The following is a 13,152-nucleotide window of genomic DNA, read 5'->3' on the forward strand; positions in this document are numbered from 1 at the left end:
TTAATTGTTCTTGTTTCTTTAGATGAGAATACGTTTGAAAGATGACAGAAGAAGCAAATCTATAGAAGAAAGGGAAGAAGAGTACCAGAGAGCTAGAGACCGAATATTTTCCCAAGATGTATGTACTGACTTAGATTTAGATCTCACTGTTAGAATATATGCTAATTGCATTATAAGAACTCATTTCTTTTATTATCTATTGATCATTTGTAACATATTTGTTATGTATAAAGTCACTTGTTAGAAATGAGATCTGTCTTGTTCATATTGATAATTTAATATCTTATAAAATGCTACATTGCAGCAGTTATATAAATATTTCAAAATTTGCATGAAGATAGACTATAGGAGCAGTGTAACGGACTGAGTATATAGTTTGTATACTTTTTTTTTCTTCCAGACTTCTCAGAGACTTGAAATTTTAAGAACATTGGTCATAGTCTACAAAATCATGTACTCTAAATTCTTCTCGGTAGTAGACTTTTCTCGATAAGTAACTTGTTTCTTCTTTTAAAATAAAACTAATTAGGGGCACCGGGGTGGCTCAGTCAGTTAAGCATCAGTCTCTTGATCTCGGCTCAGGCCTTGATTTCAAGGTTGTGAGTTCAAGCCCCACATTGGGCTCTACCCTGGGTATGGCACTACTTTTAAATAAATAAATAAAACTAATTAATTTTTAGATTATGTTTGTTTTCTACTTATACGTGATTATATGAAAGAAGTCTTCCAAGTGGCTAATTATTTTATATATGTATTTGAGAAGAGATTTAGTTTGGTTTTATCAGTGTCTGTTAAGTACCCATTCTATACAGTCCTAGGTATTATTCAAAGATATATGAATGTATGTAATTTGTCTTAACATTGCCAGAGATAGAAATTGCCTCAATATTAAAAAGAGTAACATTAAAATCTAAACTGTCAGTTAATGTTCATACAAACCATATTGAGCACCCATAGTAGGTGCTATGCTGAGCACTGGAGGACATATCCATAAATAGTTAAAATACTCCAAACAAAAAAATAAATAAATAAAAATTAATAAATAAATAAATAAATAATAAAAAAAATACTCCAAACAATGCTATATGTGGTAGATACTATCATTGTTTGTATTTTACAGATAAGGAAACTGATGTTCTAGGAGGCTAAGTAAATGGCAAAACATCATGTAAAAAATGATAGAGTTGAGATTTCAGCCCAGCTTTGCTGCACTCAGAGTCTAAACTAGATGTATTTCTCTCTCTAGTTTATGAGATCTCTACCCTAAGTAACCAGGTAATGACAAGGTAGTATATGATTTGTGCAGAGACATGAAGGTAAAATAAGAGACACAGTTGAGAAGCACCACAAACCAGAACTAAAAAGTGAGGGGGAGAGGCGACCTACAGGAACCCTCCAAGTAAGGATCAGTATTTGCAGAGGCCCAGCGATAAAGGAGAACTTGACAGATAAGGAATTAAAAGATTCAGAGAAGCTAGACTATAGCCTAGGTGACAGAGGAAGTGAGGAAAAGTTTAGATTAGAGAAATAAGCAGGAAGCAGATGACTCAAGCATGGAAGCTGGTTAAGATGGTTGGGCTTTTAGAGCAGGACTCAACAAACTTTTTTGGTAAAGGGCCAGATAATTAGTATTTAAGGCTTTTAAGAGCCATGCAGTCTTTATTGCAACAACTCACATCTGCCTTTTTTTTTTTCTTTTCTTTTTTTCTTTTCTTTTTAATGATTCTATAATAAAAATTTATCACATCTACCTTTTTAATATGAAGGCAGACCTGGAAAATAAATGGATGGATATGGCCATGCACCAGTAAAACTTTATTTGCAAAAACAGGTGACTGACCATAGTTTGCTGACCCCTGTGCTAGAACATTACGGAAATATTAAGGAGGGAAGACTTGATCAGATTGACATTTTAGAGAGACTGCTGTGGCTTCTGTTGTTTAACTTGGATGAATTAGGGCAAAAACTACTACCTGGGAATCTAGTTAGAAGACTGTTGTAATAATACAAACAAGAATGGGGTGGCCTTAGCTGGGTTAATAGCATTAGAAGAGTTTGGCTATGAGCTGCATTGAGGTATAGCTGCTTGTTCACTGCTATAACCACAGCCAAAGCACAGGTAATCAAAATATTTGTTAAATGAATGAGGCGGGATCTACAGATTGGTGTATACCTTCAATATATAATCATGAAAATGGGTTTACTTGTTTAGAAGAGAGTATTTGAATTTCAAATTAATGTGTACCACAAAAATGAATGGCTTCTAGATGTAGATCTGTTAAAAGAATGCATTGTGTCTCCAAGCCAGAAATAATTTCATTATTATTGTTTGTGTATCCTTATCACCATTCTGGATTTTGGGGGCAGGGTGGGTAATACTTTTTAAATATTATACATGTTTTTGGTTGTTGTCATTGGTTTACAGATGCATGATGTATTTGACAAAAGCTCAACTTTTTATATCTATTCTTTCTTTCTAGTCCCTGTGTTCCCAAGAGAATTATATTATTGACAAAAGGTGAGGGAATTTTTAACATTCGTTTGTTAACTATCTGACTGATGCTAACAAAAATAAAAATGTCTTATTAAAATGCCAACAGAATCCAAGACGAAGATGCTAGTAGTACCCAGCAGAGACGTCAGATATTTAGGTATTGAAAGCATGTTTTCATACAGTATTGAAACATCAAAGCATTTTCTTCTCTATTCTTTCCCTTTTTGTCCCTATTAGCTTCTCAAAGTTGATTTCTAAATTACAGAGTTAATAAAGATGCTTCAGGGAGATCAACAAATAGCCATCAAAGCAGCACTGAGAATGAGCTGAAGTATTCTGAACCACGACCCTGGAGCAGTACGGATTCCGACAGTTCTCTCCGAAACTTCAAGCCTGCTGTAACCAAAGCCAGCAGCTTCAGTGGAATCTCGGTCCTGACAAGAGGTGATAGTTCTGGGAGCAGCAAAAGCATAGGCAGGCTTTCAAAAACAGGTATAAATGTTTATCTAGAACTGTGCAATCAAAACAGTAGTTTCCCTGTTATTGTCTTAGCTCTTTATCATGTGGCTTCTGCAGTTATCCTAACATAAAAAGTTCCTACTAGCAGTGCTTTGAGCACCTCCACAGTACTTAAATGGTAATATATGTATCAACATTAGGATTCATTCTCTGTTGGAGAGAAATTGACAAACATCAATTAAAGTAAAAATTCTCTCTTATGACACAAACTTAATCAAGTTAATTCAGTGAAATGTCATCTCTTTTTTGAGTCCCCAGAGGTGGTTGGAAATTCTTCATTGCTTATTTATAATTGGAAGGCCTGGTTTCTCACCTAGGATTATTTAACATTGATTGTATTTTCAGCTAATAGTATCAATTATTGATTGCATTTTTCATGAGAAAGTCCTTCATTTGCCATTCAGAAAATCAATAAAATCATCAAGGAGTTTCTGAGGAATTTTAGAACTAAGGAAAAATGATGTGATACAATTATCATGAATGAGTGAGAAATTTTGGTAACATGCTCATTTCTTAGTTCTTTGCTTAAATTTAGAGTGCCTTACATTGAGGCTCATACATTTTCTCTTCACCTTCACTAACTGGATTCAGTACTAGAGAAGCTCACATCTCGCTTAGGATCCTTATAAATCTTTATTTTTATCCCAAAATAAGCATTGAAAGTTAACAGAAATGGCTCTCTATCTTTAGCCTATTTGGGTGAGCCTAGACACATGGTATTGTACAGATAATAATCAAAGGGGGGAGATATTTGAAGATAGCCAAATATTTTTTTTGATCCTTATCTTTATAGTCAGTGCTTTAACTTGTTAAGGCTTATGAACTGCACCTTTACGCTTATGATGTGGATATTAAAAATGTCTTAGTGTATATGATAGAATATGGCTAAAGACAGATAAATTTTATTGACTTTATTAATATAAAAATATGTATATATTCAAGATATGCATTTATTTGAAAAATAGTTGCTCAGTCATCATAACAGAAAAAAATTACTGTTTATAAGAATGTCACTTAAGCACACACTACTAAATTAAAACATTTAAGATCATGTATTATTTGTAATTTGTACTATCTTTAGAGATGAAAAGAAACATTGACCCTTCTTTTAATAGGGAAAAATTATTTTTGATGGAGTTTTTATCAGTAGTCATTTGGCACAACTTAAAATAGAAGTTATCCATCAGAAGGCAGTCTGTATAGCATATCATATTTGTTTATTTTATTCATTAAAGATCAATTCTCCATCCCAGGGTCAACTCTTATTCAAAACCTAATTAACTATATATATTTTCAAAATCTTTTTCTTTCTTTCATTGTCTTATTATCTACTTTTAGCCATAATACTGTAAGTCAGTAACATTTTCAGTCTTTGGGTAATAGAAAATGAAATAGATTGCAGAGATGAAAACATCTAAAAATAAACAATGAAATTTTTAAGTTTAGTGAGAAATTTTAAACTGATGCAAATATAAGTACTCAGAATATTTTTCATGCTGTCTTTGTCCCTTGATATGATATAAAATGTAAAGTTGACTTTACATCATAGGAAGATGCTATGATTATGAGCATAAAATGGAATTCTGCAGTGAGACTTCACAGTTGTTTCTCTTGATTGAGAATTTATCATTTTTGTTATCTCCTACACTACTCTTAATCTTTCTGTGTTCTTATAGATAAGGGGTTTCTGATATAAGAGGTTTTGGGCATTTGGCTGTACTATGTTCTTTTTCCTGGGGGAAACTTATACTCTGTATATTCCTAAGTGTTAATCTAAAAAGGTAAAATGTACATAACTTTGTGCTTTGGGGAATGTGGGTAATGTGCTTTTTGTGGCTGTTTGTGGCTGGTGTTATTATACACTTGCTTAAGTTGCATGCTTTGGCTATGACTTCTCTGATGACTTATGTGATCAGTTTGCTGTATTAAACTTGTTCATGATGGGGAGGGGGAAGCAAAATTATACAGTAAATCAAAAATAGCCAATGCTTTATGTGGTAACCGCATGTTATGCAATGTGAATTTTATTGTTACGTATTTAAAACGCGAGTTTTTATATGAGGTTTAAAAAATCCATATTTTTCATTACTCCTCCCCTAGGTTCTGAGTCTTCTGGTAGTGTAGGGTCATCTACGGGCTCTCTTTCTCACATCCAGCAGCCTCTTCCAGGTACAGCTCTCAGCCAGTCTTCTCATGGCGCACCTGTCGTCTATCCAACTGTCAGCACTCATAACTCTCTTTCCTTTGATGGTGGCCTAAATGGGCAAGTCGCATCTCCTAGCACTAGCTTCTTTTTGCTTCCCTTGGAAGCGGCAGGCATACCACCTGGCAGTATTCTGATCAACCCACAAACAGGTTGGTATCCAGAAAAAGGTGTTTATTTCAGTTGAGATAGCAGAAGTTATTGAAATTTAAAGAATGTATATTAAATGTATTATTTGTGTATGTGTTGTCAGCTTTTTATTTTTCATGGATAATTAGCATTTCCCCAGAAGTTTAATAAAACATTTCTGCTAGAAAATGTTCTAAGACATATTTATATCAGAAAGTATTTTTCTCTTTGTGATATCCATATGTCATCTTTTGGGCCAAATGATGGCCTAACCATAATTGGAAAAATAGTTCATTTCCTAGAAATGAGACAACCACCATTGAAAGAGCTTTATTTGATTTAGAAAATAAAAATTGTCCTTGAGAAAAATAGTACACATTTTGTGAAGAAGGAGAAAGTAAGCAGCTCTTATTCTTTATAGAATAAAATAGAAAGAACCTATAAGTCATTATCCTTCTGAATATCCTAAGTTTTTTCTCTTGAGGAAAAAGGTAAGGGACATGTTATTAGAAAAAGAAACTAGGTAGTCTTTATGAAGTAATATTGAAGACACATTCTTTACAGTTAGGAAGTAGAAAATGAATATTTTCTATTTCTTTGAAAATAGAAAATTACCTAATTACAGTTAGGTAATAATTTCATTTATTCAGCATTTACTGTGTGTCATTTACTGTGCTAGGTGCTTTAAATACATTATTTATAATCATTATGACCACCCTATTAGATAGATGAAATTCTCATTTATAGATAAGGAAACTGAACCTCAGGGATTCAGAAACTAGTCATAATATATTTCATTATGCATACAGTATGGGCAAATATAGAAAACATCTTTTAAAAGATCCCATTAAGTCTTGGTCTCTGTTCGCAATATTATAGCCCAATAATTTTGTGAGATAATGAGAACAACCTTATAAATCATTTGATAACCATCTTAGAAATTCTCACACTTAACTGATACGGTCACGTCAGCATGGCAGTAGTGGGGCAAGGTAGGTACAGGTGAGAGTATCAGGGTCTCTGTGTGCTCCTGAACCTTTTCTTTTGTTATAGAGAAGACCATGGCTTGGAACTCATTAGCTTCAGATTTCTTTGCATCTCTTTTTTAAGATAAAGATTTGGAACTTTTGTTTCTATTATAAAAAATTGAATAACTGGCTATTCCGAAATTCAGTTTTTGCTTAATAATCATTATCTTCTTAACCTTCAGATGGATCATATTACTAAACTTCTAGCTTTTCTGAAGCAGGATATAAGATGACTTAATTTGCTATTTACTATTATTTTTCATTCAAAACATTTTACTGAGTTTTTGATAATATGAAAGGTTCAGCTGAATAGGAAACAATAAGAGTGAGCAGCTGATCAGCCTGAAATTGAATTGTATTCTTAATTTTAAATGAATCCAAAAGTGATCTCTTTGCCTTTTGAGAAAAACATTACAACACATCCAACTTTTTTCAGACAGTCCTCAAGTTACTTTTAAAACATGTTTCCACCCGAATCTTCTCTTTTTTTTTTCAAAATTATTTAACAGTCAACAAATACCAGCATGATTTGTTCTCATATAACTAAATCATCAAGAAACTCATGAAAATCACTTGAATTTGAAGGACTCTGCCCACTTGATAGTAATGGAATGGTATATATTCTTCTCTCCCCACAATTATTTTATTATATGTCACAAGTTAAAAAAAATGAGGAGGGGGATTTACCCTGGATGAAAAGATATTATGAGAACAATTTTTAAAATTATTATTTAGTCAAATTTCTCTTACTTCATTCTGTATTCTTCATATTCTCAATGGATATCATAGTGTATTTCACATGGTCCTTTTTTTTCCTGGTTTCTTTTAAAAAAAAATAATATACTGTATAGAATAAGGAAAAATACTAACCTGTGAATCTGTTTACCTGTACACTGAAAAAAAAATCGGGAAGAAGGTATCTAAATTGTTAACTATACAATTATGGGGAATTAGTTTCTTTTGATCTCTATTTATTGGTTATTTTCCCACAATCAAAATAATACTTTATATAATTTTTAAAAAGTTGTTTAGAATGTATATGTAGAAAAGAGTAGAATTTGTTTACTTGGGCACTTAAGATATCCCCCCCCTTGTTAAGTAAAAACAAGCCTCAAATACTAAAGTTTTCTCTCTTATCTATGAATCAAGTCCACTGGAATTAAAAAGAAATAATTTCAGGAAATTCTTTAGAATTCAAAACTTACTTACAACTTTAGAAGTTATAAAATAAGGACTCTGCCATCAAGTCCATGATTTAAAATTTGAAGCTGTCAACCATTTTTAATTTTCATCAGTGTTAGTTTCACTAGTCCAGTATATGCAGCGTGGTCTGTAAATTAGGTCTTTCTCATCACCTAATAGAGGCTAATTAGTAATATTCCAGTATCCCAAAGACAACAACTTTTTCTTAAAACTGAAATGCATTACAGCACTACAGGACTGCAGTCCTGTAACTGAATCCCTTGAGCAGGATATGTTTCAGAATTCAGAGGTATTTTAAAAATACCATGTATTATAAATAACCTCAGATTTTAAAGCAGCACCTCCCTAGTAAGACATTGAAGCACAATTTTCAAATATTTACATTAAGTTGCAAAAATATATACTATTAAAATAGCTTCATGTAAGGTCAGATTTGTTTCCCCTATTGAGAAAATCTTTTGGTTTACAGAAACTTGGGTCTTTAGGATTGTGAATCAGGATTATAGATGTGTTGTGAATTGTTTGTAGGATGACCTCTGTTCTGTCTCTATAGTAAATATTTTTCCCCCTCTTTTAATTTTTCAGGTCAGCCCTTCATAAACCCAGATGGAAGTCCAGTTGTGTATAATCCTCCTATGACTCAACAACAAGTTAGAACCCAAGTGCCTGGACCTCCACAGCCGCCTCTGCCACCCCCACCACCTCAACAACAAGCAGCTAATCACATTTTCTCACAGGTGCACATATCCATGATTACATAATGCTAAGTTTACCTGCCTTTGCATATTTGGGACTAGACTCACTAATTATAATTGGGATAGCCCAAGTATTTCTTAGAACTTTAATATTCTCTACCAGCAATGTCCCATTCCCTACTTGTAGGAAGAAAGGTCAACATGGGTTTTTCAGCTAATAAATATAGAATATGTATTGGAAAGAAGGGTATTTTGTATCTTATGAGCCTGTGTGGTGAGAATGTTCTCCCTATACTACAACAGCAAGAAATGGTTAAAAGGAATAAAAACAAAACTAGGATTATCCCAGTGAGCAAAAGTAAGTTGCCCTAAGGTTCAACAGATCAAGAAGCTAGAAGAAACTGAGTTGGGGTGCTCAGGTTCTGCAAGGTACTCTCCATCCCACCTCCCATGTGAGAGACAGGCAGAAACATTCTAAATTAGAATTCACAGAAGCACTCTTAGTAATGTCTTGAATTTGTATGTTAAGAGTTTACACATACACTTTCACAATCTGGCTTTTCCCCTCTAGATGTGTTATTCATCCTTGAGGAATTCGATTATACCAGTGTAAACTCTTTTACTTCTTTTCTATCTTTAAAGGTTGTGTAACAACTCAAAGACCGTTTGTACAGTTAGTTACACCTCTTTTTCCCATAAGACTATCTAAATATTCCACTGATGGAACTTGCAGAATACTTTCTGATGATGTATGAAAAAGTATGATGTAAAATTGAACTGGAGAAATTTCCTTAGTTTTGCTCACAAGTTACATCCTTTGTGTTGTAAGGATAAAGAATGTATGAGCAGTTTGATATGGTTATCAAATATTTTTAAAGTTTTGTAGATAATTGTACCTCTGGCAATTAAGACTCTCAATACTGGGCAAGGCAGTTTACATACTGTAGAAGGATTTCTAGGTTTTTGCTGTGCTCCTAAGACAGAAATACATAGAGAAGAAGTTACCTAAAATTGATTCTAAAGACTCCCATATATCTGCTTCACCGCCCCATTTGATTACAAATGCTCAGATACACATTGGACTACGTAAAACTCCCTCCCTGGCCTTCTGTGCCTTGCTTTCATTCAGTTTGGTCCTGAAGTGTTTCTCCTTCATCGTCCTATGCATAGTTGTCTTTGCAGTGCTATGTATTTCACCGGGAGCTTTATACATCTGATTTTCATTTCATTTGGTAGAAATGTTTGTCTGGCAGCTTCAAAAAGTCTAAGGGTTTATCTATGGTTATATATTTCAGATTATTATCTCCTAGGAATAGTTTTGTCTGATTCAGATATGAGGCTATCCTAAATGAAGGTGTAGACAGCTTACTTTAGAAATAGAGCCTTATTAATGAACTGTAATTTGAAATCTTGGGATATATGTCAAACTTCATGGCTGCTTTTCCTGGCGTTGCCTCAGGTGATTCAGGCAGTTCATCTTCAGATACTAGAAGAGAAAGTTGATGAACAGATGATACTGAGTAACCATTTTTTGTGCTGAGATAATCAATCCATCCACTAAATTTCAGATAACCAAACAAAATAATACAGTGATTTCCAAAGCTTTCAGGTGGGCTACATTTCTTAAAACTAATCACTTCAAGAGGATGTCGTTTTACAGCCAGTTTTAATTTAAATAGGAAAAGGAAGTGCTAACTAAGGCTTTTTCTTTTCTAACTGGTGGCAGAATTTCACTTTGATCAACCAGGGTTCTCGCCCACATTTGTCTCATTACCACTTGACACACTAGGAGACAATAATTTATACTTTTGGTGCTCATAGGACTCGCCTTTCTTTTATCCCCCAGCAGTCTGAAGCTTTTATTTCATCTGACATTTACATAGTAGGTCAAGATGTCTGGAAGAAAGTTATGTCTTAATGGTTGTCTGACTTAGTAACAGATCGAATAGGCTGTATTTGGAAGTTCTAGAGCTACTGCACCTCATTTAGTATGATATGTGCTGTCATCCATTAGGAAGTTTGCTAATTTTTAGTTAAGAGGTTGTTGAGAGACCCCTGGCTCTATAGATCTTTCAGCTTTTACCTTTTTACCTTTTTTTAGTGCTTTTACATTTACTAGTTTTTTTGTGGGATTCTGATCTGAGCCTTCCACTTTATAGAAACTCTTGCATTGATTTTGTGGTAGAAGTACAACTCATCATTACACATCTTAGTTGTCAAAAGAATTTCCTTATTTAGATTATTTCCTGGGCAGTCTTACTCAGTTCTTTTATTTTGCATTTGTAAAGTATTCTTTTAGAGAGTACTGTTTAGAGGGAGATTCATGTATATACATTTTAACCAAAAGTAAAAGTTTTCCTGGATAAAATTACCTGGGCTCCTCCAGTGTTTGCTTTACATGACTGTCTGCAGGTCACTTAACTTTTCTTAGCCTGATTGCCATCTATAACATGGATTACAAGAGTCTTTAAGCCAGTATGACTATTACCCCTTGAGAATAAACTATATAATATAAATGCAATATTGGCAAACTAGATCAGATGCTGGTATTAGCCTACAGATGGCCAGCTGTACTTCTTAAGATTTAGAAATGATTAAAACATTTTTCATCTTCTATAGCACCTGTTTTTGAGTGTTCCTGGGAAACATAAAACTTAGTTTTATTTTCCTGAAATGCAAGAGTATTTCATTAGCAAAAAAAAAATTCAAGTAAATAGTTTTTCAGCTCTTGGCACCTACTCTCTCGATAAAAATTTTTAATTGAAAGAAAAATGTGTTTATCTTCCTTGTGTAAAAGAGGTATGTTTGTGTGTGTACGTGTGCCTGTATGTGTGTGTGTTGTTCTTTAGGCTGTTACTCTTAATGGTACCCACAGTATACTTTTCTTTAAAAATTCAAGCACTTTGGTCCCAACAGAGTATTTAATCATGCCTTATCAAATAGAGAGGGTAGTTGACATACATAATATATAACTTTTTTATTGTGAAGTTGTTCTTTTATTATTCAGTGTCATAATGCTAAATAGAGCAACTCCTCCATCAAACAAAGAAGTAAGAATGAGTGGTTTTGCTTTTACTCACTTAACCTGGGGGTTTGTTTACATAATAGAATTTGAAATGTCTAAATCACCTGTTTCTGTGAATTTAATAAATATTTTTATGAAAAAATTACCTAATTGTATATAAAAGCACAGGTTATGTTTTTAAACTTTTTATTATTCAGCTTCTTCATTTAGCATCATTTTGTTGTTTCCTATATCATTGTATAAGATGACTTTATAAATGTAGTTTAAGCTATTGCCAAAAAAGTGTAAGTTTCCATTTTATGCAGTTCTTGTAACATTTTATTCTGACATTAACATTGTTTGCCAACCTGTTATTCCTTAGCCTGTTCGTCCTCTGCAGTCCTCTTCACAGCCTGTTCAGTACTCTACAGCCCCTTACCCATCCCCGCTCCTGCCAGTCTCACCCACCCAGCAATACTCCGTGGTACTATATCTCTATTCACCTCCTGCATTGTTTCTGTGGGCGGATGTGTGATGGATGCTCATGAATGTGATTAAAGTGATACGATCTTCTGTGATTATTTAAAGTCATGGACACGTTTATACTGAAAAAGTGTTTCTAACCTGGATTAGAAATCATTTACTCTCTACTGTATAATATTTGTTATATTGGCATATTGCAGTGATTGTATAAATCCTAATCTTTTCCTGCCTTTTCATAATGAAATGATTTTCAGGTTGACTATTCTAATCCTGAGATGGTTTAGCTACTTTTCTCATTGAGATCAGTGCGATCTTTGCATTCCTAGTGTGGTAGCTTTCATCTAGGTTTAAGCCTTTCTATCCCCAATACATAGGTCCAGTAAACTTCATACTGATTATTAGGTGAATTGGAGTTTATATACCTAAGACACTATGTATATTTCCAAGGAAGATCCCTAGATATTTAATCTGTGACTATAAAGTAATGGTACCTCCTTCAACCTAAAGTATGTCCCAAGTTATATCTCTCAGTAAGAGCTTAGGAGCACCAGTGCCATGTATTCTCTGACCTTCTCTATTTTACTAAGTATATGAGACAAGAGTGAAAAGTACTTCCTGCCTAGGGCCTAAGGTGAAATCAGTATTCAATAAGTGTCCCTTTCCTTCCCTTAAAGTGAGCCCCAGCCTAATATACTTTTCCCAGTGATGCTGTTATTTTTCCAGATTATATGGCATCACATTTTGACATTACTTTTCAAGTTAAATTGTAAGGTATATCTTAAAATCACTTGACACTTTTTAGAAATGTTTTCTTTTATTGGGAGTGTGTTTATTTTGAGCTGGCAGCAACCTTAAGAGCATCGGTTCTGAGTGATTTTCAAAAATCACTTCCAGTCTGAAAAAATAAAATTTTGCCAGCATTGAGAAAATCGAAAGCATCATTAAGAATAGCATAAAAGCCTCAAAGATGTTTTGGAAAATGGTAGATAATTGGAATAAGAAAATGACTTTTTTTTTTTTTTTTTGAGATGACTCTGATGGTGTATGGTTAAAAATTTAGCCAGATTACTATGTAATTACAGCTAATCGATATATTTTGGTACATTTTTCCCTTTTGAAAATATTTGTTGAATTAGGCTAATAGTGCTAGAGTATATCAGAGCAGCAATGGAAGGAGTAAAACCACATATTTTCAGTCATTAAATCAGGTGCCCTTTTCAATCCCTTGTCTTCTCCATAGCCATAATGTACTTTGCAAAAACCAACAGACTGTAGAAATTGCAGACATGTCAACTTTTATCTGACAACTCAATTGCCACAATTTTTTAAGTAACTTTTTCCAAAATTCTCCTAGCAAATTATGGTACATATTGTTACCAGTCTTTGGCTCTTTG

General features: G+C 33.6%; 1 protein-coding gene across 15 annotated transcripts in view; it reads left to right on the forward strand.

The window, feature by feature from the left end:
• R3HDM1 (R3H domain containing 1) overlaps nucleotides 1-13,152 on the forward strand; it is a 125,759-nt gene that overhangs the window by 33,913 nt on the left and 78,694 nt on the right. For 6 of the 15 annotated variants that reach the window (XM_077861498.1, XM_077861499.1, XM_077861500.1 and 3 more), the window contains 8 exons: nucleotides 23-118; nucleotides 401-472; nucleotides 2,481-2,518; nucleotides 2,601-2,651; nucleotides 2,760-2,986; nucleotides 5,114-5,368; nucleotides 8,162-8,313; nucleotides 11,658-11,759. In XM_077861498.1, coding sequence (XP_077717624.1) covers nucleotides 23-118; nucleotides 401-472; nucleotides 2,481-2,518; nucleotides 2,601-2,651; nucleotides 2,760-2,986; nucleotides 5,114-5,368; nucleotides 8,162-8,313; nucleotides 11,658-11,759 — 993 coding nt within the window. The remainder of the gene's footprint in view (nucleotides 1-22; nucleotides 119-400; nucleotides 473-2,480; nucleotides 2,519-2,600; nucleotides 2,652-2,759; nucleotides 2,987-5,113; nucleotides 5,369-8,161; nucleotides 8,314-11,657; nucleotides 11,760-13,152) is intronic. The other 9 variants (XM_077861503.1, XM_077861504.1, XM_077861501.1 and 6 more) reach the window with 6 other exon arrangements.

This window comes from Canis aureus, chromosome 20, assembly GCF_053574225.1.
Source record: "Canis aureus isolate CA01 chromosome 20, VMU_Caureus_v.1.0, whole genome shotgun sequence".
Taxonomy (NCBI): domain Eukaryota; kingdom Metazoa; phylum Chordata; class Mammalia; order Carnivora; family Canidae; genus Canis; species Canis aureus.